Below are 27,561 nucleotides of genomic sequence, written 5' to 3'. Positions count from 1 at the left end.
AAATATGTATATTTTGTATTTTGCAAACTTACATTCTCAGTATGTATATTAATGTTGTTACATTTTTTGCTACATTGGTACACTGAAGGTAACAACATCCAACCATATTGATTAGTCTGTCTCAATCAGTCATGCAAATACCATATAACCTGTTATGTCAAATTGAACACACTGAGTCAGATACCTTTTCCTTAGGAAAAAGAATGAGCTAATTTACCATGCAAGAAGGTAACGGGTATAATATCAACAGCAAACTCCTCAAGTTTATGTACAATTATTTCACTTCAGAAAAAAAAAATGCAATACACAGTTCTTAACAGAACAGATTGCTAGACTGTTGATGCAAAGGTAGACAATTTATTTGTCTACTTTGTCCACTTATTTACATTTAAAAAAATCTCACATAATGTATGTTGTGCATTATGTTGTGCCATGCTAAGGTGGAACAGGGTAAACATACTGTATACTTACCTCAAATTTGGGTAAATATAGATCATTATAATTTATTGTATTCATAAGGGATCAAACCTCATGATATCCAGCCACCTCCACTTAAACATTACACTAAGTTATGTTGTAATAACTTAATATTTTAGTTACAGTAATGCCTCTGGTAGTCTTTGATAAATAAATATTAGGCAAATACATGAATAAATCTTGCATCAATAACAATATTATGACAATAAGTGTATAACAGGATCTGACTTCTTAATGATGCCTTATAATGCCTTGACAGATTTCTCTCTTTTATAAAAGATTCACTAAATAGATAAGAAAATAACATTTTCTTAACTTGAATACATTTTGGTTGCACAAAGTAGATTATGTAGACATGGCTTCAAATCTGAAACTAATTTACAAAATGTTATACCTGTGTGACATACAGTATGTTTACGAAAACGGCTTACGACTGCTGTTAGTTGTGGGGGTTTCAGTCAATAAGGTTATGTAAGATCTACTCTCCAACTTAGCATCAAAACATTCCTGTTTCCAGCTATTCATAAAAAATACTTCTAACATGAAATGTTTTCTCAACATTGATATTAAAAAGTATCCTGACTGGCCTCATGAGAGACAAAATAGTATTTGAAATGAGAAAAATTCAAAGCACACTTTAACAAAGCCAAAGTAATGCACAAATGACATGCTGTTGCATAGTATTGCAGTAACTGCACAGATTTTGTCAGATATTATATCCCCCCAAAACGGGGCAAAACACACCATACATAAGAATACAGCGCAGTCACGTCAAACTGAACTGAATTGTTTCTCTGATGTCAAGTTGTTGACAACTCCCTACAGACAGACAATGTAATTGTGATGACCAGCATATAACCATACAATCTAGTCTGTCAGGTCCAGACACCAAGACTGCTCTGTGCTTTGAGTCTGAACACCAATGCTCGATCTCCGAGACGATGGACTCTCACTGTCCCGGCTCTCAATTGACCCCCCATTCCCCAAAAGGCACTCCAGACTGGTATGTCCCACAGATGTTGAGTCCCCCAGGGGAAGGTTGGCATCACAGCCGTCAGGCCCTAAGTCCTGGGAGCAGACTGAGGACGGCCTCAGGAAGGAGGGGGGAGATGCAGGGACGGGGTGAATGGAGAGGTGGGTGTCCTCCAGCATGAGACTGGTTGTATCCTGCTGAGTGAGGTCGTGACCTAGACAGTCCGAGCTAACGGTGGAAATATCCATCCGGTGCGTGGGCCTGGGGGGTTGCAGGTGTTTTTCAGAAGGCAGGTAAAGGTAGGAGCTTGAGCTAGGCGAGGACTCCAGGAGACGATGGGCGAATGTGGGAGTGAAAGGCAAGTAATCACCACTGCCACTGGGGGGCTGGAGACACAAGGTATTATGGGACTGGCTAATGCCAACTGGAGTAGCACCCAAAGCCATATCTTCTGGGTCTTCAAGCCCGGTCAGAGGATCTGGACCAGGGCTGCAATCCTGGAAATCTGGGCTATGTGAGGAAGGGCTTGTCCAGTGGTGTGGTGTAAAGCAACCAGAGTCTTGGCAGGGGCCTTCTCTGGGTGTGAAGTCTATGACATGGGGCTGGTAGAAGAGCCCTGGGCTGGAAGATTGGGCCTGGTAGTGTCCCTCTGGCTGGGTACTACTGGAGTCGGCATTCCCTGGTGTTCCACTGTACATCCACTGCTCTCCAGGGTGATGGCTGTGGTGGCTATGTCCCTCCAGGCTTCCGGCGTCATGGTGAAGGTGCAGGCTTGGTGCCAAGTTGTAGGCCATGCCGCTGCTGGCTGAGGTGGGGTTGGAGACCATGTGGACACCGTAGGGGTAGGAAGACAGGGAGGCAGTGTAGTGGTTCACAGCCACATGGGCCTGGAGAAGGTGCATCATGTGATGGAGGTCCTTGGTCAGCTGTGACACTTCCTGGTTCAAATTGCCCATCTGTGGTGAGAGGTACAGTGCAATGTTAGGTACAGTGAAATGTTAGATCAAATAGGATCCCAATGCTAAATCCCAATGAGAGTAGGAAAGGCGATACGTGTCCTAAATAGAAAGGAAAGTGGACAAAAACGTGGAAGGATGCGGTGAGGGGGGTTGGGGGGAGGGGGGGTGAGTAAGGCTGGCTTGTCATCTGTTTTATTCCAAGTATTGTTGAGTCAGCGCCTCCTTACTTTTCCTCTGCATTGCAGAAGAACCCCTGCTGATTAATTAATACCTCCATACCTCCTTCAGACAGTACCTACCCAAGCCCATCTGTATCACCACACCTGCCTAGTACTGGCCCATAAGGACGCAGAGATGCACTTGGCTGCCTAAGATAGATATCAGAGACAATTTATGATCTTGGAATTAATTTATCACTGTTGGTTTATAATTGGGGGTTAAGATTTGATCTGCGCGTAGACTAATTACAACTTAGTAGACTAAGTAGCTTGTTTTTTCCATCTTCAATAAGTGCCTGCAATAAAGAGATACCTACTATAAATTACCTACACATTTTTGTGTTTGAGATTCTGATATTCTTCTGTATTTAATGTAACACAATTTGTATCTTCAATATATTGTTTCAATGTGGAGAGTTGTGAACTGGCAAGGCATGGTGAGTTTCACTCATATGGGAGGATAATGTGTTCTGAAATACATTGAGGCTTTAATCTTGGATGTGTTCCCTTTAAAGTTATCAGAACCTGTAGATGTTTAGACAACTGTAAAGGAGACCCTGGCTTGTGGCTTCTTTAGGACTACAGATAGATGAGTCATTTGGTTCAGCCGGTGGTCTATCTGGGCTGCGATTAACTGTACCTTTTGGTTGAGTTGATTGATGCTCTGTCGGACTTCCTCTGTCTCCAGGAGCAGGGTGGCATTCACCTGCCTGGAGTCTGTTCAGGTGAGACAGAAATGACAGAAACAAGGAGAATCATACAGTACACAGCATGAAATAAGTGTTGAATATATTTCATGCTTGTCAATGCACTTTCCTTGCCAATGGGTGAATGATTCTTATATTTTGTACTGTACAGTAAGCACTGTTTCAATGGGACAGTTACAATAACGACGCTACAGTCTGTTACCATATCGTCAAACATGATGGCAAGGAGGGACAGTGGACCCTGCCTATAAGCCCAAAAGCCTAATCCCCCATCTTAATATTTAGGAATCCAAGAATTGTCACCAAATAAAGCAAAGGCTGACTGCATTGCAACATAATTTTCCACTTTGCAGCATTTGGGATGAATGTAGATTTGTTTTATAACAATTGACTTTTGTTTTCATTTAAAAATCCCTAATGTTGTTTTGTACTCGGTTGTCCTCAAGTGCACTGGGTCCCTTTATTTCAACACTTCAGCTGTCAGCTGATCTTTCCCAACCTACCATGTTCCAGAGGGCACCACATTATGATGGCCTCAGTTTGAACCCTATCTTCACCTTCAGCCAGCTGGTATACAAATGAGACTCCCTGTTGGTGCGGTCAAGGCAGTCAGTGTGTGGTTGAAGGAGGTTTCAGTTACCTTGAGCAGGACCGCCCTCTGTGCTTGCCTTGGGCTCGCTCTGCTCTACATTGAAGAGGAAAGTCTGTCCATTGTCTTCGATACCATCAACAACCCTGTTGGGGAGAAAGAGAGAGCAAGAGAAAGAGAGAGAGAAGGGACAGAATGGAGGGTAGGGTGAAGTAACAGAAGAGCCTTTTCAATTATCGTCCATTGCCAGACGACCCAAGCAGCAGCCGCTGCCGATGATGAGAACCTGCACTGGCAGGCACCCATCTGGGGTTAACCGGAGGCGAGTCCCATGGTACCTGTCTGGGACTGGAGGACATCGGACTCCACTGGGCCACTTTACTGTATTACCCATATGTACATGTGAGGCTTACTGGGTAACCTACCGATACTTTATAAATATGTAAGGATGGCTGGTGGAGGTGGATAAGGTGCATGGTTAATAAAGTAACCGTAGAGTTCTGATGGCTGAAAGATGATGAAAGATGCACTGTGAATGTAATCCATTAGCATTAGCTATGCATCGCTGCTGACACTTTTGCTGCAGGTACAGTACACCGTGAGGTTGTTATGAACGACAGTTCCGGCATTATATATTGGAACATATTTGGGAACCGTGTTTGCCATTCATTATTTGTGCTGCTTAATTAATGTTTTTATCTTGATAAAACACCTTTATGGGGGGTTGGTCAACTGGAACATCAGTTATGTTATTCTCTACCTGGGACTGAGGTCCGGGGGCCCGAAGCAGCTGAATTTGGGGATCAGAAGCTTGGTGGGCTTCTTTCCACTCCCAGACTCCCCTGATGGAGCTGGGGGACTGGCAGAGGAGACAGAGGTGGGGGTGCAGTGCTCCTTCTTGGGGGCTGACTGGGGGGACAGACTCTGGCCCCGGAGGCCACGGCTCAGGTTGGGGGAGCGGCACCGTCGCAGGGCATTGAACTGGCGAAGCTCGTCGCCCAGCAGGTTACCCAGGGAGGTGCGGCGAACGGGACTGCTCAGATTGGGCAGGAGGAGGTTGCGTCGAGAGCGAGACCCTGGGGAGAGGTGGAAGTAGTCATCTGGATCGTCTCCTTTGGTCTCTATTATGGAGGGCAGCTTGTGTTCGGTTGAAGCTCTGGTGGTCTGGGAGAGGAAAGGATATGCAGTTTTACGGGTAGTCACAGAAAAACGTGTATTGATTTATAGTTGTGTATAGTTTTTTAACTGCCACTGAATTCCTGCAAATTATTTTTGGCAAATTGTCTTCATAAAACATTTAAAAACATACGGACAAGTTTATGGTATGAAAAACCTAGTCTTTAGTCTGAAGTAGCTCATAAGGTTCCCCATTAGAACAGCTATTGACCTAGTTAGTGGGTCGACCCCTGGGACCAAACCATCCTCTCTGCTCCAAATGAGTTTCAACCTGTAGGGGAGGTCCTAGCACTGGTGCTAACCCCAATAGCTCTCTCACTAGCAACATGCCCCAGAAAATGAGGGCTTTTACCTTGAAAACCGAGAAACACACCCTTGAAAATTTACAATTACAATAATGTATGCAATTCTCCTTACAATTGTGTTGAGGCTAGGGCAGTGCATTTGAAATATATTGCAAGTGGCAGGCAGGTTAATGATGGATAAACATGGAATGGGGAAGTAATGGTCACGACTGTGTTGTCAGAGATAGAAAACTGAAGGTTATGCAACTCACGTGTGGAAGTCTGGGTGACTTTGAGAACCTAGTGAGGCCCTGTAAAAGCAACAATAGACTTTATATTACACATTTACTCTTTATAGAAAAAACTGGACATTTTTAGCCTATTCTATTTATCTTAAATCCCTCTCGTTTGTCAGACCATTTAGAGAAAGGGAATGTTTAAATTACGCAGCACAAGATTTTGTGTTCATCCAGCTACTCTTTTCAGTTCTCTTTAAAAAGTATGACCTGCAACTCTCTAATAATTGTGCTTTAAATCACTAGATTTGTCTTCCAATGCAACGCCTTGTTAGTGTCTTATCCCTTGTTTCCCGAAATGAGACCATTGCCATGCACCCTTGAATCTCATAATTGGTCCTTTTTTGCACTTGATGGCAGCAGGAGCTCAGAGGAAATTCCTCTTTCCGCTACCATGGTGGGAAATTGTTAGCAATTTACGACAATTACCAGCTGAAAGGATGACAAACATGAAGCTGCATTGGTGTGATGCGGCTTGTCTTCTCGTTTGAGAGATTCCTTCCTGTACATGACAGTTGCAAACAAAACTGTCTTTTCATCCTAGTGAGTGAGATCAGTGCTGATAAAACTATTTTATCAAAAGGTTACGAGTTGGATGTAGATATTCAGCTAAATGAGTCAGAGAACAGTGTTTTAAACAATATGTTCAGTAGCAGGGGAAAAAACCCTTGATAACCTTTTTACTTTTGCCAATTGATCTCCTTACTTCAGTCTTTTTCTCAGGACTGGGAAAAATACTCCCAAGAAGATGAAAACCTCTCCTAATACAAACAGGACTGATTTATTAGCCATCATCTAATATCACTGCAGCAAAGACATGAAAGCACATCAATATCAATCAGTGGGACACTAATGCCACCCCTGACCCACTACTGAAGACAATATATTTTGAGAAAGATTTATGTAAAATGTCCAATGTTTATCCATAAAGACACACTGCATTCATGTATTTTGAATATGTATGCATGTGTGTGTGCATGCCCTGGCATTATATAAAATAATGGGTAATGTAAAGAATTTGAAATATAGACAAGAGTGCAGTATGAAAGAAGACCACATGACAGGTTTGAGATGAGAAAGGTGGGAAAGATACAGGCTAAAACATGCTTGGGGGCTGTGGAATCAGCATGCGTAAGTGGTAGGGGTTGTACGTGGGGCTTTCTGTCAAGATAGCAGTTACAGGAACAGGGCTAAGGAAGGCACTGCCACTGCAAATACAAACCTGGCTATTGTGTGGAAATTGCAGCACTGTGTCTACGTCACAGCAGGTCCCCAGTACTTAGCGCTCCTTCATTCTGTCAGGGGTTGAGCCTGCGCCTCTGGCCTAAAGCCAGAGACCCCACTCCTAGCAGATGGTAGAAGAAAACTAGAGCACTGCTCATGTGCTGCAGCACACCACCATGCACAACCCTCTCTTTACAACCAATCCTGTCCTCAACACCAACCCTCTACTGTCTCCACATACTACATGGACCATGCATACAGCCACTGCAATAACAACATAATATTATAATTTTATTTCGGAGGCATTACTTATATACCCTGGCTTTGAAATTGCTTTCAGAGCACATAAACTATGAATGAAATGCAAGCACAATTTCATTATCCTTGAGGTTGAAATTTTCTTCCAGGAAGTCAGTAACATAAAATAAAATGAAGCAAAAGACTGAAAATATGGTCTTAATAACTATACAGGCTTGTAGGAAAATGAATACAAGCTTATGCAGAAAGATGAAGGAAATCTGTCATTTATGTCAGTATTATTTTTGCTGTATTGTCAAACCTAAAGGGATTATATCCTTCATTTGTCTCCATTGTCTGGCAGAGACAATTCCTCCTAATATTTTGTCTGGCTGGTCAGTCATATTTTCCAGATCGTAGCGGTTATTAGTTTTTAATGCATGAATAGTCCTAATAAAACAAATGGAAATGAAAAAAGTGTGTTTATTAAGAATACCTGGTAGAAATGCTCAAAATACCTGGTATTTTAACTGAAGTGTGTGTTTACTATAACAACAAAATCACACCTAGTGTCAGCTTGTCTTTTCCAAATCACCATCAATCAGAACATACATTGGATCATCCATCCTGTTCAGCGAGCTGTTAGCAGTCGTGTGAGACTACTCATGTCACTGGCACTGATGCATAGTAATCGTTGTGACAATGTGCCCACTGCCAGCCCCATTGGCAGGATCAAGAGTGGGAGTCAAGGATAGTGACAAACGCAGACACAAAATGTGCGTGATAACAGTTACTGTTAAATCACCCTTCCAACTTTTGAGGGGCAATATTAAATATTTGTTATTAAATAGTGTGTGTGTGTGTGTGTGTGAGTCTCACCTCAGCCTCGCTGCCCTCCCTCAGGTTGTAGGTGAGGTTCTGGTGAATGTCTGCGGTGAACAGGCTGGCGTATTCAGGGTACAGCTCCAGAACCTCCCTCAGAGCCCTGACACTGATGTACTGCAGGTCACAGTAGGTCAACGCTTTCACGTCTGCGTTGGTTTTGATCACTTGATCTGTGTCTGGTAAATCTGAACCAATCAGATCTCCCTTTCCTAATTCCAACATTAAGAACAATGTGTCACATAACCTTTCTTCATGACAACGAAGCCAAACATTCAGAATGAACTGGTATCTTAAAACATAACAATAGTTACATCAGTGCAAGAAGACTACATTTCAGAAATGGCTATTCTATGGCATTCAAATCTATTATATAACATCTTTGGATAAAAGCGTCTGCTAAATGACTAAATGTAACATCTGCTTTGCACATCTTCAACCCTATAATCAGCCCCTGACCCCTGACCACGAACCTCCACCACTGCACCCCAGACCCCCCCTCCCCCCCACTCTCACACATACTGACCCAGTATGGCCAACACCATGCTGTCCTTCAGCACCTCCAGGGAGCCGGAGCAGACAAAGTAGTCGGCGTGTAGCGCGTCCCCCTGGCGGATGAGGAACTCCCCTGGCGCGCAGAAGGAGGTCTTGATGTGCAGGGAGAGGGAGCGCAGGCAGCCACGGCTGGCCCCCTCGAACACAGGCAGCTGGAGGATGTCCTTGTTTAGGTGCATGGCGATGTCGGCCCGCAGCTCGTCCGGGAAGTCATGGAGGAGCTAAACAGCAAAGAGGATAGGAGGTCGGTGTCTAAGACTGATTGTGGTGCATGTTGGCTTACACTGTCAGCAGATTCATTTATTACTGCTGATGGAGTGACATTATAGGATGGGGACAGCATGATTGTAGAACCCAGATACCAATTGGATTAAAGGTCATTTCTGTGTTATTGTATGCTTATATGGTTAATACATCCTTGGAAAATCCTATGATGCATTCAGTACATTTAATCTCTGCTGGAATCATGAATCCTTCCCATCTTACTGTACCTCGTTTGCATCAATGCCATTGTTGACGGACCAGGTGGTCTGAAAGTACTCCAGCATACGTTGTTTCAGTAGCTGGGGAAGGCGGTGCACACGAATGAAGTCCTTCAGGTCCTTCATGCGTGTGTGGTAGAGTGAACGGCGGGAATACATGCGTTGGATAATTGCTGTCACGTTTCCAAAAACCACTGCATGCATCAGTGCTGAGGGGAGTAGGAGAGTGGGTTGAAAGTTTATAAAAGGACAGCAAACCCAACTGAACTTGTTAAATTCATGGGTAGACATATTTTAATATCTTTACAACAAGAAGTTCCAAGAAGAGGTACTATTTCACACAGCTCCCTAGTAATTGCAACAAACAGTAAAAAAAAAAGTAATCACCATGAATTCTAGTTTCAAGCTGTTAGTCTGCATGTCATCTTCCCCCCTACTGCGTCAGTGCCCCTAGCATGGCCTCACTTAGAAACCATGCCAGGGGCCCCTGGGGGTGTCCCCCCGGTGGGCAGTATAGCCAGACAGACTCACCCCCAATCAGCATGGTGCAGATGGAAAAGATCTTTTCGGCGTCTGTGTTGGCGCAGACGTTGCCGAAGCCCACACTGGTGAGGCTGCTGAGGGTGAAGTAGAGGGCGGCAATGTAGGAGCTGCGCACCGAGGGCCCGCCCACCGTGCTGTTGGCGTACGGAGTCTCCAGACGCTTCCCCAGCTCATGGAGCCACCCTGCAGAGGAGGAGGGATGTCGAGGGGCAAAACGAAAAACTGAGTGAGAAGGTCAAGGTCTGTGGAGCTCCTCACTTCTGTTGTACTCGATGTACATTTTCAATCCATCGACACGTTTTTGCCCCAAGCCTGGTAGAAGGACTGGGTAAGGATGATTGCACATCTTCCTCTGGATTGGATGTCGAGCAGCCTTCCTGAGGGAATCTGCCCCTGGACTCTCCTAGTGTTGGATTTTCTCATGGGGGCCTAAAAGAAACCTTGCTTACGGCCTCACAGCCCCTGGGGGAAAGTGAGGAGGATAGTAACTGAGTGAAATTAAAATTTTAAGCTACTTAATATAGATGGAACACAGATGCTAAAAACAGTAGTGGCCATAGGGGTGGGTCTGTTTTTAGTCTTTTCCAAAATCTTTTTATAGAGATTAATTTTTTAAATGCATCTCCAAGCCCATCAATACCACACAGATCAGAGCCCGATGGAACACAGAACAAAATGTTTTCAAGCATAATTTTAGTCAGCTTTGATTCTGTAAAATATAAATGATTATCTGGTTAATAACCAGATTGTCAGTGTTGCAGGCTTGTCATAAGTGTTTTAGATGGAGGGTTGCTTAAATAGATTGACTCCCATCATGTTGTTAAAGTGATGTGTTTTGCACAGATAATTGTCCAGTGTGAGTCAGGCTTAAGTACTACGCAATTAAAGAGAGAGTATAAAAAGTTATTTGGCCATGGACAGCTGTTGGTTCAATTGAATTCAATGTTTAGGTATAATGAGTGGGATATTGGTTGGCTCTCTGCTAGCTGGCTTGACAACCATGGTCCACAGAATGTAATGGCTGGCCTGGGAGAGAGCTGAATTAGGTTTGGTCCTCCAGGGGCTAATAGGGCCTGGAGTTAATTGGTAGGTGTACCCTAATGTAACCCTGTCCTTGGAGACAGAGAAATGCAGATAGACACACATCCACTGCATACATTGGATACCACAGCATACAAAATGACTAAAGCATCAGTCCTTCAGAATACATAAGAATGCACAGATGTACAGTCCCACAAGCACAGATAAATACAGATACATATATTTACACCACTCAACAGCTGGGGCGTGAATACACAATACACACACAAGAATCCCTCCCCACCCCCCCCAAAAAAAGGACACACACATCATCCATACTTCACCATCTCTCCCATGGCCTCTTGCCCTCACTGTGGCGTGTCCCTAATTACAAGCAGTAATTCAGCCCCAACTTTGTGCTCCAATTAATAACCCTCGGACCCCACAGAGGAGGGACTGTGGCCCTTTAGGACTATTCATGCAGCCCCACAGCAACATAATGGGAAGCTGTTGGTGCCTGTGAAAAAGGAAGGAGGAAGCATACAGTAGTACTGTATGTCCTTGTAAGTTCACCTTCTATGCAGTGATGTGTGTTACTGTATGTTGGTTTAGTCAGAGGGAGGTATTTTTTGTGGGTGGGTAATGGTGATCCTATTGAAGAGGGTCTCTAGATAGACTTATTTTGCATTTATGTAGAGGACAGAGTGTGATCCTCACATACATAGTACACACCTCTGCCAGGTCCTTTCAACCCTGCTGTTTCCTAGATATATAGTAGGCCATGTCCTTGCCACCAATTAAAAATATCATACTAGTTTAGGCCGGTTTAGTTTAGTTTGCCTCCGAGGTACTGGTCCAGTCTGTCTGAGTCACATCACCCTCACCCACCAATGTCCCAGGTGTCAGGGTCGTTGTTTTCCATCTCCTTCCGTCCGATGATGTACCAGATGCAGGCCATCCAGTGGGCCAGAAGAGCAAACATGGACATGAGCAGGGTGAGCACCATGGCGCTGTACTGGGAGTATCGGTCCAGCTTCTGGAGCAGGCGCAGCAGGCGCAGCAGACGTACCGTCTTCAACAGATGGACCAGGGAGGTCTAGGGAGCAGGGGAGAGAGGCGGGAGAGAGGCGGGAGAGAGAGGCGGAAAGGGAGAAGGAGGGTGAGAGAAAGAGACAGAATCAAACAGCCCCCCAGTTTCCCCTTCTCCTGATAATGGCTTTAAAAGTCCACCATTAACAGCATGATTCCTGCCACACGTGGACTGTACCCACCACAGTGATGTTGAAGGCGTAGAGGAGGTCAAAGGGCAATGCTGCCACCAGGTCAACAAAAAACCAGGTGGTGGCGTAGTGGAGGCAGATGGAGCGTGACTCGTACTCCACCTGGCCCGACTGGCTCACGTAGGACGTGCGGAAGTTAAGGATGATGTCTGGGAAAAGCAGATTTTGTTTCAGTTTCCTTTTCAAGCCAAATAAGGAGTTTTGCACATCAAAATCCCATACTACCCATACTGAATACAAATAATCAAAAGACGATGTGGCACAATGCAGTTATTACGTCATTGATGTTGTTCATTTGAAACATTTGTATAGTACATTATAATAAATTATGTATATAAGCTACTAATTGCTATATAATTCTTTGATTTTAATTGCTTCAAACAGGAGGATGGATGTCATCCCCACCATAACAAATAAGGATATACTGTATGTTCCTAATCAAAAGTCAAGACTGGCTGAAAAGGAAACAGGAAGTGAATCATCAACATAGGTCATCAAATCTTCTACCTCATCCTCTTTTTCTCACGATTCCAACAGTTACAACATGATTCTGTCTCTTTCAACACTTTTTAACAACATGCATTCACTGGAGGAACGACACAGTGCGCTTGGATGACGATGACTCATCATTGTCTGAGTACCCCTCTACAGGCGTATTTACCAAGGATATCATCTAATACTGATCACACATGGTGTTGTGCCACACAACAATACAGCAAACAGATCTTATTTTGAAACATAGAAATTAAAAACCATCTACATCACTAAGTGTAAATGTGTTTTTTCTTTTTGAAATGTATTTGTGGCTGACTTATGTACTGTGCTTTACTATGAATAGTGTATTTTCACACCAACTGCAGGCATCAATAAAATGTTTCCTTTTTAAGTGAAACCATAGACCCACTCCAACCCAGCTCTGAAAACTCAATCTTATACCCTTTTCTCCCATGATCTTATACCCTCCTTCCTACCTCCGGTCTTTTAAACATAATATGTTAAAGTGAACATCTCCCATCTTACCCAGGATGAAGAGCATCTCCACAGCAATGTCACTGACGATGGTGGAGCGGGCTGCATTGTCCAGCTCGTCATACGGTGTGAAGCACACGTTATAGGGCACTGTAACAGCCACGTAGAAGGTGGCCAGTAGGATCATCCAATCCCACAAAGCCTTGGACACACTATAGTGGAGCAGGATGAAGCGAGACTTCTGCACTGCCGCCACCTTGTACTCTGGGAGAGAAGGCTTCTCGAACATGTTCTAGATTGGGGACGAAAAGAGTGGGAGAGGGGGGGTTAGAGGGGGGTTACGGTTAGGCTGTCTGGTCGCACCCCACTTTTGGCACATTTTGAACTTGGAAACTGCTAAAGAAAGGGTCAGCTAATGTTCAATATACGACCAACGCAGCTTTTTTTCTGCATATAGACATGCTGCTGTGAGGCTTTATGTATTTGTATTATTGATATGGAGTAACTGAGTGGATAATAATAATAATAGTTAAATAACTTGTCAAGTAAATTCATCCAGTTATATATAAACATGGACACATCAGGAATATAGGCAGTGAAGGGAGATTTGCTACGGTTGTCAAAAATATATTGTAATGTGATGATAATACACTGTAATGTTTTTTCAAAATAGATGACTCAAATGTCAAGATATGCACTTGGGGAGTTCACAGGAAGCTGATATTTCAATATGGAAAACAGCTCAGCTGTTAAGGTGAAAAGGACAGCCATTGCCAGTCAGTGTGGGCTCTGGTTCTCTGTGGGGGCTGTGGAGGAAGAGGCATTTCCATGACAGACAAAAATGTTTGGTATGAATAGTTTCACCAACACTAAGTTCAGCAGTTGATCAACTCGATCTGCTTATTGACACTACTGCTGAACCGCATCTGCAGAAGAGCTCTACATGCGGTGATGAAGTCACACTGTGAAATATATCCAGTTCTTGTGTGATTTTATGGAATAAGGGATTCATATATGAGGATGCGGGTAATGGAGAGGAAAACTGCACCCATAAAAATATATCATTTGATTAGCACTTTTCTTTCCAGCTTCTCTGTCATCTAAATGCCATCAGAAATTCTATATGCAGTCTCATTAAAAGGAATGAGGAAAACGCCATACTGACCGAGCACTACAATTAACTTCAAAAAATGATGCTTATTCATAAGCCCTCATTTGAATTTTTGATTGCAAAATCTAATAGCCGTTTACTGTCAATGAGTTGGCAAATGTGAGAGAGTGCAGCTGGCGTAATGACACCACAGATCTGCCAATGGTACCACATACTTGGCACACAATGGACATAACAATATTTAGAGGAGAGTGAGCAAAGCCATTACTTTTGACAGGGAAGGGGTGGGGGCGAAACAGAGAATACACCAAATGGCTGGTAATTCATCGAAGAACAACGTTGCCTTGGTTGAAAGTAGTGGGAGGCGCGCCCCAAGAGTCTGGGTAATGAAGTATTAAATTGAATTTCCCTGGTATGCTTCCAGGAGCTGCCAAGGGGTGTCCAGCCTGTATAATCTCCTAAATGATACTCCAGGGTGGATGGTTAGCCTTTCCTCACAAAGATAATTGGGCCGATGGACACACACCGCTAGAAGAATGGGGAACAATAGCACATTTATCTCCTCTTCGAAAGGGTAAAGAGGAATATGGCAAATTGTCTCAGGACTAATGATCCTTGACATATGCTGACACGGTCTGCTTTTTGGATCAAAGTGTGCAGACTAAAAAGTGAGGCAGAGAGGGGCATTTCAGAGTCACTGTGTTACATTATGTCTCAGTTATATATATTTCCTCTCTGACGTTTCCCTGACTTCTGTGAAGATCAGAGCCAAAGTAGAGCCTAATCACCATTAATTGCTACTGTTATTTTAACAATGTCATTTCCGAGAAGTCAGCAATAGTTGATTATACTTTATTTAATAATTTATTTAATCTTACATCATCAGTCAGGTCACCTCTTTGTCTTTTGGCCCCTTGAGCATCTGACCAAGTACGTCCTAATGAATGGATGAGGAAAACACTACAGCTGAGGGGGTCACATGTCGCCAAATCTCACACGGCTACATCTGATCTTTTCACTTCATTAAGCCTAACACCGTCAATCCCTTTCGACTACAACCCCCAGCACGCTCTGAGCTCTGAGAAGCCAGCTGTGTGACAAATAGACATGCCGTCCTTGGTGTTGTGGACAGCATGAGCCCACGACATGTCCCTCAAGTGCAGATAGTTAAAATGAAGTGTCTCCAAAATACATTTAGTTAGTTTAGTTTCATTACCATAATTAATGTTCAGAGGACAGAGTTCATATGAAATTTGAGTCTGGGTTTCCTGATTAACAGTACAAGAGACCGTGTAAAGTTTATAGAGATGTAAAGCTTAACTCAAAGCAAGGTTTTATGTAACGTCTGCTTGTGCTAAGAAATACTTTAATATCACAAAATTAAATTTACTTTCTGTGAGAACTCACACATACTTGCTTTATCATGTTCACCTTCATCTTAAGCAATCCTATACGTCTCGTTCCACAGCACACACGCTCACATGAAAAAACAGGTCAAGACTGGTGTACTCGTTTGAAAATGGGTTACAGGAGATTATATAAAAACAGGAGACTAGAGTAGCATGTTCTTAACCCCACAGAGACGAGAAAGAGAGACAGACAAAGTAAAGAGAGGACAGAGATGGTGAAAGAGAGAGAGTGGAAGAAAGAGAAAGGGAGAGAGAAGGAGAAAAGGAGAAACCAGGGCAAAACACTGATAAACTGTCTTTTATTGTGTATTACAAATACTCATACAAAAGCTGTCACAGCACTTGGTTGAATGCTGTTCAGTAAACCGAATGCCAGTCAAGCTCAAGCAATATAAATAATAGAAGCATGATTAATTTTTCTTGTCAGTTTTGTTGTATCGTTTTTAAAAGAATGAAGCCCACTCTTGGCAAAATTGCACCAGTGGCTCGTTACCTACTTATACTTGTCAAAGCTTAACTACAGTCCTTTAGTCCAACATTTAGATAGATCAGAACATGAGAATGAACGAAATGTGAACACCACTATCCTTTCTGCTGAAACTCCTCAAACCTGAGGCTATGATTTGCACTTCGGAGCTGTCCGAGTTCTCTTTCTGCTACACTCATTTTTTAGCAGACACTCTTATTCAGGACAACTTACAGTAAGTACAGGGACATTCTTCCCGAGGCAAGTAGGGTGAAGTGTCTTGCCCAAGGACACAACGTCATTGTACACGGCCGGGAATCGAACCGGCAACCTTCTGATTAATAGCCCGGTTCTTCTGCTGCACAGGTGTTCTCCCGCTTGCATCTCTACCTTTCCCGCATGGAACGATGTGCTACAAATAGAGAGCTATTCCAAGCTTGGCTGACGTGGATATGGGGACATTCACTGCCAACAGTTACTGCAAAATCAGGGGGATGTCGAGGAAAAGATGGATAATGGTGGGTATGATGAAAGAATGGAAAGAAGAAAGTACTCGCTCAGCTCAATGCTCTGTGATTCCATGAATAAAGGAACAAGAGTTTCATGAATCTAAGTATGCAACTCTCTGTTAACTCCAAGGGCAGAACCAGGAACCCCGACCCATGTGATTAGCAATTTCTTAGCTCTTTATATGATGAAGATGAATTCCTTTTGACAACAAACACTTTGACAAACCCTTCGAAAACCTGAGTGTCACACCCGCGCACGGGCGCCAGCCCTCTAGAGGGGGACATTCACCCTAGAGCACCTAGCACCAACCTTCTTCTACACTGGGCTCCACACCTGCGGTGATCAACACTTCCTATTTAAGCACTGGGTGTCCTTCCCTCTTCACTCTGTCATGAAGTTTGTTTGTGTAAGTACGCCTTCTTGGTTTTGGATGTTACCTTTGTTTCTGGATTACTTTTTGTTGGACTGAACCATCCTCCTGTGGAGCACCCCTTTGTTAACCTTTTTTGAATAAATCATTTTTGTTGCACCTGATCCACTCTCTGCATGTGTGCCTGAAAACCCCGGCCTGACACTGAGAGTGAGAGAAAGAGAGATAGCGAGCGAGGAAGGTACAATCAAGATCAGTAACCACTGTAGTATTGGTATATTAACTGCATATTTCTCTACCAACTGTTTTTTCTAAAACAATAGGCTGCTTTGTTCAAAACATCAAAAAAATAGCAACATAAAAATCATATTAATCTAATCATATAACATACAGTGCTGTTTGTACGGTGTGTACCATACTAATTAATGGTACTGCAACGGCAAGGCCCAAGATAAGAATTTCTTTGAAAATTACCGAGTCTGAGTGTGTGTGTGAGTGTGTCTGGAAGTATGTGTGTCTGTGTGTGTCTAGGTGTGATAGTTTGTATTGACTGTACTGTTTGTAGCTTATCCATCTGTACATGGGCTTATACATGGGCCTTCAGGTAGAACAAAGAACAGATGCAGCCATAGCAAAAATGTCAATCTTTGACCACAGTATATCCACACATGTTTACGTAAGCACATAATATAGACATGTGTTTTTTTTATAATAAACCGTCATTCTTCCGCCACTACAAAGTATAGTTCCTACATAAATCGTTGCCACGCAACAGCCAGATGGACACCTTTGCCGTCTTTTTTTATTTGAAATATTCGATGCGCAGTAATATGGAATGTTAAAGAATGTTATGAGGACAACCTGTAATGTTATGCTGGATTTTACAACGGCATGGAACGCGATATAGCCAATCACAATCAAGGATGGGAACAACCAGTTTTAGAGTGCTTAAATCTGACGTAACAGGTGCCTGTGGGATGTTTTGACCAAAAGTGATAGTGAATGAGTTTTTGTTTGCGTGTGTGTGAGAGAAAAAAGATCAAAAGAAATATACAGAGATAAATTCAGAAAGAAAGACAGAGTGTGTACAGTATGTGCAGATTTGTACAGACAGAATTGCTTTGCTGTACTGAGACACACAGTGAAACTCACACATTCACACACACGCACATACACACACACACACACACACACAACTCCTTATGTTATCTTAGGTGCATTTCTGTATAATTGGAGCTTTGTGTAAATTGTTGGTGCCGACATTTTGTCATATTGGGTTAGCCCCAGTGACATGTTCACAAGCAGTTTAAAAAATAATGTTTAAAGGGAATTAAGAAGACTCAGTTGAATGAGCTGTCAAGATACGGGGCTCTAGAGAAACCAACAACTCATTTGAATAGTTTTCAGTGTTGGCTGTGTCGTTGTTGTCATTATCTTACCGCTAATGATAATAATAGCAAGAAATAATAATAATAATAATAAAGAGGTATGTGTTTTTCTGTGCTGTGGGTGGCATTACAGTATTTGAGTAAAAACACATTAATATTGTCAGTGTATGTAAATTGCATTCTTTAAAATACGTTTGCAAAGTAATGACTGGTGGTGAGTGTTTTTGAAGGTGGTGTTTCTCTGTGTTTATATTTTGCTCGTGAGCGTTTGTCTAGTGAGCTGTTTCTCAGCATGTGGTTATGTCTGTTTCTATATAGGTGAGTGTCTGTTTTCAAAGCAGGTGTGTGCATGTCTGAATCTGTTTGGTAAACAGTGCCATCTGTGAGAAGGTGGGATCGGAAGCATATCACCAGGATGTTGGCAGACGAGGGGGAGGCGTAGCACACTGTTGCCCAGGAAAGGGCTAGGTGTGCTGGCCTGAAATAAACCACACATCCCCCTCAGGCTGAAAGTGTGGAGGATCCCTTTGTGCAACACATGACTTGAGGCATACAGTGACAAACCTCCTTCATCTCAGTTTGTAATAAGATGTGTGAGGTGTCTGTACAGTTGAAAAAAACCTAATTTATTAAACCTAAACTTAATTTGAGATGATTATCATTTATCTTGTTATAATTGTAAATTATCATGACATAAAACAACGCTACTGTCTGTTGTATCCCTTTCTTTTAATACATATTTTAGTTTTTGCAATCGTTGTAATAGATTTTTGATATGTAACATTTCTGACACCTTTCTTTTAACTTCCTGTGAGGATCTGACACTACTGCACATGGGGGGGGGGGGGGGGCTTCATACAACACCCTGTAGGAGACAGACCCCCCTTGCCGTGGGAAAAGCTCAACGTGCTCTGCCACACAAACGCTTTTATTCTGAAGTTAAAGGGAAAGTGGAAAATATTTGCATAAAAAACAATAGTACTTTTGACATGATGGCTAAACCTCTCTAACAGAATGAACAGAATGTACTGTTGGTAACATTGCAACACATGGGGAAAGGATACTATTGCATGCATTTGTGTGGAAATTATTCAGTTTAGAGACTGATTGCGTTCTTAATCTCAAATACATATGAATGCATTGTGTGGTAACCAGGCTTGCAGATATATTAATTACCCATGAGGTAAGGCGTTCACCAGGGATCTATTATCTCATAGATATACTGCTCTAAAGGAGAGATGCATGATGTAATGAACTCACCCTACTGCATGCACTTAGTGCAAGCAATTAGTGAATGGGGAAAGAGAAATCGGAGAAATCATTCAAAATTATGTATACTGTTTTTAATTATAACACAAATTCCAATGAGTTCCATTGAGTCAAAAAGGGTAGCTTGTTAATATCTATGCTATATTTGCATAACTAATCATTCAAGGTTCCCTAGAAAACAAAAAATATTCAACAGAGCATAAGGATCAAAACAGCTAATCAAGCACATATGCAATTGCCAACTGCCAATTGATCAATTAACCAATTATAATGCATGAGGGTGGGGTTTGGGTACTTACACTTCCCAGGTTGACTTCTCTCTTGCCTCCCCTAGAGAACTGACTGGTAAGATGGTACAGTACAGTCCGGCCACGCTTCCTGGCTTCACTGAAGTGAGAGCTGCCACTCTTTCTTCTCTGCCTCTTGTCCTCAGAAACTGTTCAAAAAGATCAAGGAGGCAATGATTAAAACCTCTATGATATTATTCATTAGGTCTCTTGCTAGCTAAAATTAGGTCCTTTACATTTTACCCTTCATCTCGTATGTGGTCTTAGACAGTAGGCATGCATGAGGTGGTGCCAATGTATTCATATGTGAAAATGAAATAACTTGATTGAAATTCATGCAATGATATTAATGCCAATAGTATTTGTAGAATCAAGATGAGATGACAACAACATGTATTCACCCAGTTAATGTACATACAAAGTTCTGACAATGCACGGAAACGCCACAGAAACATCCCATCTTCTTCACACACCCATAAATGGCTTCACCTGCACTGTGGAAAACCTTTTACCGTCACAATTCAAATGCATATGTACAGTATGTATCACAAACATGTAAAACTACCTACTGCTTCTGCCCTTGTTTATTGCCTGGGTGAAGACGTGTGAGCATGTGCAGGCTCATCTCCAACAGTTGAATACCAAGCCAAGAAACAATTGCAGTAGAATGTGACAATGACAAACAATGGAACTCTGTCCAAATGAAAGCCTGGGGCCAAAGGAGGGTTTGGGTCATAAATCATGCCCAGACCAAAGAACTAAACATTTTTTTGGTTAAAAACAATTGGAGGTTTTGTTGCTTACCTTCTTTTTTGCTGTTGTGGTGACCTTTGCCGTGTGTGTCAGTGATGTCCTTGAATGAGAATAGGAAAAGCACCATCTCCCCCTTCTCATTCTTAATGGGGACAATGTCAAGCAGGCACCAGAAGGCCGTTCCTGGAAGAAACATTTATAACAAAATATTACAAACATAAACAGCATTAATTTTGTTTGCAAAAATGCTGGCAGTGACAGACGTAAAAAAAAAAACGTTTGAAGCATTACAAATATCTTGTAATTACACATTTTCTGTGTTAGATTCACTCATCAGAACTGTGAAGACTGACAAAACAAAGCTGAAATTGTGTGCAATGTGCTGCAATAAAACCAATATACCATTATTGTTCAAGCAAGCTTAGAGAAGGAGTTAATCTCTATTTCAGACAAGGCGAGCCAATCAGATTGGAGAAGGAAGGGGCATCTATCCAGAGCCTCTCTTGGACCTAGCTAGCTCATTAGCAACTAGAGAAGAGATGAGCTCTGCCTCCAAACAGATGTTGGACATCTCCCGGGGTGCAAGAATGTGTATGTATGTGTGTCTGACAGGGAGACGAGAGAAACAGAGAGAGGGAGAGAGGAAAGGAGGTAGACAGGGTGTGTGAAAGAGAGAATGTTAAATTAGTACACTAGTATGTTAAAGAAAGAGTGTGTGTGTGTGTGTGTGTGCATGTTTTTGTTTGTGCACCCGTGTTAGAATGTGAGAAATTCTGAAAAGTAACTTGTTTAATGGGGTCTATGGTCGAGTTGCACAGCCCTTATCACCTCCTGCACACTTCTTGTGATCTCTTTCAGTAATTAGTGACAGAGAGTTTCACACCATTTCCTCCTGAAAGTTTCAGTTGTAGTGGGAATATAAACCGGTGTAACCATAGTCTCTCAGCATGCATGGTGTTCTATTATAACAAGGTTCTTGTATAGGGTTTGAAATGATACTTTTGATTCAAATGTTTACTTAAGTGTTTGCTATGGTGTGATTGCTTGTTTCTGAACTTCTGTAAATCATTGCCATAGTTAATGACACTGGCTAAAAGGGACAGTACACTTTACATTCTTCGTATTTAAAAAGTACAAAACTTAGATTATTGTGTACTTTTTACTGAAAATAAATTTGTGTCATACATTCAGAAATGTTTCATTAAAATGTTTTGTGAAAAATCTTGAAACTAGACACTTCACTCCTTAAAACAGCCATTGTTACAATTAAAATGAAACAGTGCCCCTAATCCTTGTTCAAACTTCCATGCTTAACTCCAGCTTGAGTTTGATTGACAGTGGTTTCACTGAATAAGCCAAAGAGGAAAGCCCGCCTCGTCAAAGGCAATTGGCTGGGACAGAACTGCAGGACCATAATTGGCTGGAAAGAAGCGGGCCACTCCAAAATAAATAAATTGACTTTCCACTTCCACAGCACTGTCTGTGTTACTAAACAACTGTCAGAGGGCCTCATTAGCTTACAAAGTATGTTTCGGGACAAAACATTTTTTGTACATATCATTTTTTTTCCTGATGGACCTTTAAAATTTCCAAAAACAATAGGCCTCTGTTCTCATAGTATTAGCAATGTGAAATTCACGTATACTTTTTTCTAGCACCACCCACCATTTTTCTTGTAGAAGCGGATCTCGGACTGATACTCCTCCTTGACCTCCAGAGCCTTCTCCATCTGCTGGGCCACATGCTCGCTCGTGTCGGCCCCGTATAAGAAACGGCAGCTGCAGTTCTTCTGCATCACCTCGGTGCGCACGAAGCCCGTCAATTCGCAGAAGCCATCCGAGCAGTAGACAATGGGGTAGCCACGGTGTCCCTGTGCATTGCCCAGCAGGAAGTTACTGTCTGTGTTAGCAACGAACAAAACAAGGACATATTGTTTATGTAAGCGTAAAAGTGGTGGTTTATCGTGACTAACACATCATAATATCTTTATGCATATTTATGAAGGGGGACAGTGTGAGGTTGGGCATGGCTGGAGGCTGGATGGAGAGGAGTGGGAATGGTTGTCCCTTCAGACTCACATGGTCTTTCCCCAGTTAATGTATTTTTCTTCTCAGGACCTTGGACAGCAGGGAACCTTAGACAGACACTTTAAAATACAATATACTGTATATTTATCTAAGATTCCATCTCCATTCATTTAGCTGTGCCTTCAGGCTCTTACACTAGGACTAAGCAGCAGTCCCTCTGGGGATTACATCAGTGTAAGGTAGCCATGGCTTGGTCTGTCTGATACCTACAGGCAGTATGTCTGTCTAATACTTTGCATTCTGTGCATGCTGAACAGTTGCTGTCGTACCTCAGAAAATCCACTATAAAGATAAATCTAATCATTCTAATGCATAAAGTATACAGTAATACCCTACAATCACTGGAGAATAGAAATATCAATTAGCCTACTACCAGTACATTGGGGACTTAATTGTAGATCCCCATTTTGACCTTGGAAAAAGACAAATGGTTACACTCAGATTTATTTAACACACTAACCACATTTAAATACTAAAGAGAGACACAGTGCATCAGATCAGGCCACTTCATATTCTTCAGACATGTCAACAGGCTTGAGCCTAAGTGAAAGGCACAGGAGCATGAATGAGCTGAGTAGCTGCAGCAGCTCTTTCCACAAACTAGTTCTTTAATTGCACGTCCTTGACAGGAAGTCGTCGACAGGGGATTTTTCTAAGCGGTGACAGCTTTCACAGGCGTGCAGCAAGCAGTAACAAACGCGCCACAGAGGGATTACACAAGGAGACGCAACAACCGGATCCTGAACCTCGACAACAGCCTTCAATTCATGTTTTTTGCTTGGCCTCTAGCCAGCTGTCTGTGATGGTTACACAAGTGTTTAACGCTAAACTGGATGTCATAAACCTTTTCTTGCTTTTTATTAGGCTATTTATAGGAATCTGCTCTGCTCAATGAATTGTCCCATACATTATCATTTTTTGGTTGAAATAGCAAGAGATGGACAGCGACCAAAAGCGTCTCATCCGTGAAAGCCAACCAAAAACAACATAGGTCTTGTGATCGACAATGACAGGCAGAGACAAAAAACCCTTCGCACAAATAAATCACAAACATCCCGACAGCTTCCATGTAAACTGTGAACTTCTGTAGAATAGAATTCAGGGTAGCATTAATCTCTTTGGCTAATTTAAATTTGTCTAAAGATATCCTATACAATCTCTTGTCAGCATTGCTATATTCGTCTCCTAAATGGGTCAAAAGATAGGGCAGTAGTTTATCATTGTGCAGCCCATATGTATATACTTTGCAGCACCACAGTGTAAACAAAGAATAGCATTCAACATTTAGAAAGAATGATGAATGCTTATTATTCTTTGAGTGAAAAGTTCATTGTAGCACACCCATACTATTTCCTGTCCACTTGCAAGATTTTTCGCAAAGTTGTCTTAACAAGGAGGAAAACATCCAAAGATGAGAAGTATAGGTTAACATCTGTCTCCTACAATGTGCCTTGTTGGAAAAGTGTTGGTGTCCAATTTTATTTCTCAATAAGAATGCAATGAAATTTCTGAATGACTTTCTATGCAACCGGGCCAGGTTCGTGTGGTTGTGAATGTGTTCTTCACTCTAATGTAATCCTCTTACAGATTCTGCATTGAATGGATGTGCTGTAGCCTTTCTTTTTAATTACACATCTGCACGGCGGATAGAAGAATTGTAATCTGGGATGCTAGATGCTAAAAACAAACAACAACAGTAGCATTGCCCTCACACGCTCTCTATTGAATGGGTCAATCAATTGAAAATATTCTGAAAGAGTGTGGTGCTCACATGACATTGTCGTACTGGTTAATAGCACCTTTAAAATAATTAGTAGGCTGAGGCAGCATGGGAGATTACTGTGTTAACATGGAATTAGGTAAAATGGAGGTTTGTCTCCTGTCACTGGTGATTTAGACCAGAATGTTGTCTTTGTAAATCAGCCTATAGTACCTTAATATATGATGGCATAAAGTCTTGAGTTTTACATTGCTAAATCAAAGCGTTGATTAAAACAAATATATAAATTAAAACCGAAGTTACTTAAATCCTTCAAGGTTTTAGAATGCTTACAATGAATATAACCACATTCTTTCAAGTGCTATACTCGATTTAGCTACTGTAAACCAGTGGATCAAACTAAATCTCAAATATTTGAAGCTAAATGCCAGAGAAGGCTCTTGTGTTACTTTACCCTTTCCCAATCCCACTGCTTAACAAAATGCAACACTGAGAGACAGAAGCAACCAACCCAATCACTTCAACTGTCCGCCTGCTGTCTGCTGTTTTCCTATTCAAGCCTTAGTGGCGGACCACGTAGACCCATTCATCACCCTGCTAACAATGAACACCACCGGGTTCAATCTTCTGACACTGGCCCATTCCCTTTGGTTTATCAGTCGCCTTTCAAGGAAAAGTGTGAGAGGAGCAAATGAGCCCTACTCTTATCTCTGCAAACAGCTGCCCTATAGCCTGGTTGTCCATGTTTGCCTGCTGCTACTGGCGAGGCCGCACTGTGGAGCTATGCGCCTGTGTGACGGGGTCCTCACGCAAGCATGTGTGCAAACATGAGTGTGCATAATCTTTACACGCGTACTACAATAAGTAGTATCCTCCTGATATACACTCGTTTTCACCAACCCTTGCCGGCTTGTCTAATCTGCAGTGAATACATCGTACTTATTGAGACTTTTGTTAATGTGCTGACGTGTTAAAGGCAAACTGACCAACAGAACATTTCATATATGTGAGTTCCAGTTGAACAGTAAATTAGACCGTATAGGCCTACTGTACAGTGTGCCTACAAAGATTAGAGCTATCTTAGTCTAGACTACAACCATGACCAAGACTGTCGCTTACAAATTACGACTTGCTTAAACAATTGCTACGTTACTTTGATAAAACCATATGTGTTGGGTTTAATAAATAAAATTACTTTATCAAACGAACTAAATCTCCCTTCAAACGTCTTATCAGTCACACATAGACTAACCCAAAATGCTTGAGCACCCTCACCAACCGCCGCTGCACCCAGTCTCCCGGGCAACCGCGGGAAGCTATTTTCAGCCTCGGGCAAACTGCCACCCAGAAGAACCCTGTTGTGGAAGAAGCTTGCTGAGTCTTTGAAACACAGGTTTGGTGGCTAGAAAACACGATCAAAAGCGTGTGTCCGTCAGCCCGCAATTTCCATCTATTCTAGCCCTATTATTCCCTTGATGCACTTCATGCAAGCTATAGTGAGTTGTCCTTATTAGAGGTCGCATTTGGTCGCAAGTTCTGAAGAGTAGCCTATACTACTAGTACGGAATTGAAAAATATTATAATATAATGAGGAAACTGCCAATTAAGGAAAATTGTTAAGCCTTAAATGAAGCATATTTCAAATGACCTCTCGATTAGTTTTCTGTGGAAAGTTGTCCTGTAGAATGTAGGAACGTAAGCGTCCATTCAATACCCAAAAACGTTTCTGCACAGCCTGACAAGTAGCCTATTAAATAGAGTTAAGCAAGGTAAATCAACAACAATTTCCGCAAATAAATTGATAAAGCTTGACCAGGTCAGTAAAATTAGCCTATTTTCAATCAATTTAAAAGATGTTTTGCATTTTGGCTTAAGAGGTTGTGAACTTGAAGTTAGGGTTATGACCTCACTTCTAGAGCACAGAAAGGAAACGGCCTCCCTTCCTTTTGGCAGTCTAACAGAGATCAGTTCTAAGATAATCATGGGTTCATTCACTACTGGATAGTAATCACACATCAAAGGTACGTGATCAACCAATAGGGAAGTTACAGCACAGTCCTACTTAAAAAAGACGTGTGTGGATTTTGTACCTAGTCCTCATATTTGAACAGATCGGATACATTGGGTACAGGGTTCATTGTTTTGTTTTTGTCCACAAACAGCTATTTTGTGAATAATTTTAGGCCCTCTTATATAAAACTGCGCGTACAGATCAATCTTTCAACACATTGTATAATGACACAGTGTTGATAAATGTACTTATCTATAAACCTAGAAAGACATTAAATAGCTAAAGTAAACACTCACATCTTGTATAGTGTTAGGAGATGAAGCAATTTGGGTAGCACTAAACAAATTGTTCTTCAAAATTACTAACAGTTATTGCAAGTGAAAAAACCTTAACAACTGTTGCCCTCATTACAGTGGCTGAGTTATTAAGAAGGAAACTGCAATTATGTATCACAATCACCAACCATGTCAAATAATACAGTAATAAAGCAATAATAGTTGTATCGTCCCTTTACCTATAATGTTTACATACAGCCAAACAACGAAATACGATTTAAAATATTCAAATGTTGCTGTCTGACTGTCCAATATGCTCCAAGGTGGTTCGAGTTTTTAGGAAACAAAACATGTAGCATTTGAGAGGGTTATCTGCAGAAATTGGGGTAAGGCGACAGAAAGTAAACACTAGCCTCCCTTGGTGTTTGTTTACAAAGAGTTACAGTCTCCCCCGAGTCTTCCCACCAGGTACAAAACAAGAGACACAAGCCATGCAGACATCATACTGATGTGTGGCTGCACAGTAGCAGAGCAGTCTCTGTAAGGAGTGAACTTCAAATTCATAACCGTTACCACAGAGAATACTGTTGTGCAAAATATGTAGAGAGATATTGGTCTTGTATGTGATATAATACTACAATTACTGAATGTTCACTGAGACGTGATATAAAAAATGTCCCTTTATGTTTATGAGAATCTACAATAGTATAGAGACATGTTAACATTACTGGAACTACTATACTGCAACTTCAACTTCTCCTGCCACAATCACAATACTACTGTAGTACTGTTGTTTTACCAAAACATTGTTAATTTCATTTTCATATACAGAACAGTTTAAAATACTGATGGCATCCATGGATATTCTAAAATACTGGGGACTTATCCATCACTACTACAACTAATAACACTATTAGGCTACTACAACCACACAATGATAAGATTACTTAATACTTACGGGTGCCGTCGAAGCGGGTGGCAATGGTGTCCAGAAAGGTATTCTGGGGGGCCAGAAGCCCCTTCATCACTGGCAT

At 42.0% G+C, this 27,561-nt stretch overlaps 1 protein-coding gene across 1 annotated transcript; it reads right to left on the bottom strand.

Annotated features, from left to right (window-relative positions):
* kcnh4b (potassium voltage-gated channel, subfamily H (eag-related), member 4b) lies at positions 1-27,561 on the bottom strand. The gene is made up of 16 exons (XM_084670257.1): positions 27,486-27,561; positions 22,100-22,333; positions 20,486-20,617; positions 19,694-19,830; positions 12,923-13,163; positions 11,894-12,051; positions 11,511-11,718; positions 9,591-9,785; positions 9,069-9,268; positions 8,549-8,798; positions 8,020-8,234; positions 5,656-5,694; positions 4,684-5,087; positions 3,975-4,069; positions 3,268-3,344; positions 1-2,406 (listed from the first exon to the last, which is right to left on the bottom strand). The coding sequence occupies exons 1-16, from the start codon at positions 27,559-27,561 to the stop codon at positions 1,345-1,347; spliced, it is 3,723 nt and encodes a 1,240-aa protein (XP_084526383.1). The 3' UTR covers positions 1-1,344.

This window comes from Hypomesus nipponensis, chromosome 13, assembly GCF_054491055.1.
Source record: "Hypomesus nipponensis isolate SF chromosome 13, ASM5449105v1, whole genome shotgun sequence".
Lineage (NCBI taxonomy): Eukaryota > Metazoa > Chordata > Actinopteri > Osmeriformes > Osmeridae > Hypomesus > Hypomesus nipponensis.
This window is presented reverse-complemented; position numbering and strand designations above follow the sequence as displayed.

Bases quoted from the DNA above. Each gene is read 5' to 3' on its own strand.
- kcnh4b (XM_084670257.1), bottom strand. From the start codon at position 27,561: ATGCCAGTGATGAAGGGGCTTCTGGCCCCCCAGAATACCTTTCTGGAC. The intron at 19,831-20,485 runs GTAAGCAACAAA...CTTTTTGAACAG, and splicing joins CCACAACAGCAAAAAAGAAG to TTTCTGAGGACAAGAGGCAG. The intron at 5,088-5,655 runs GTGAGTTGCATA...TTCCTCTCCCAG, and splicing joins AGTCACCCAGACTTCCACAC to ACCACCAGAGCTTCAACCGA.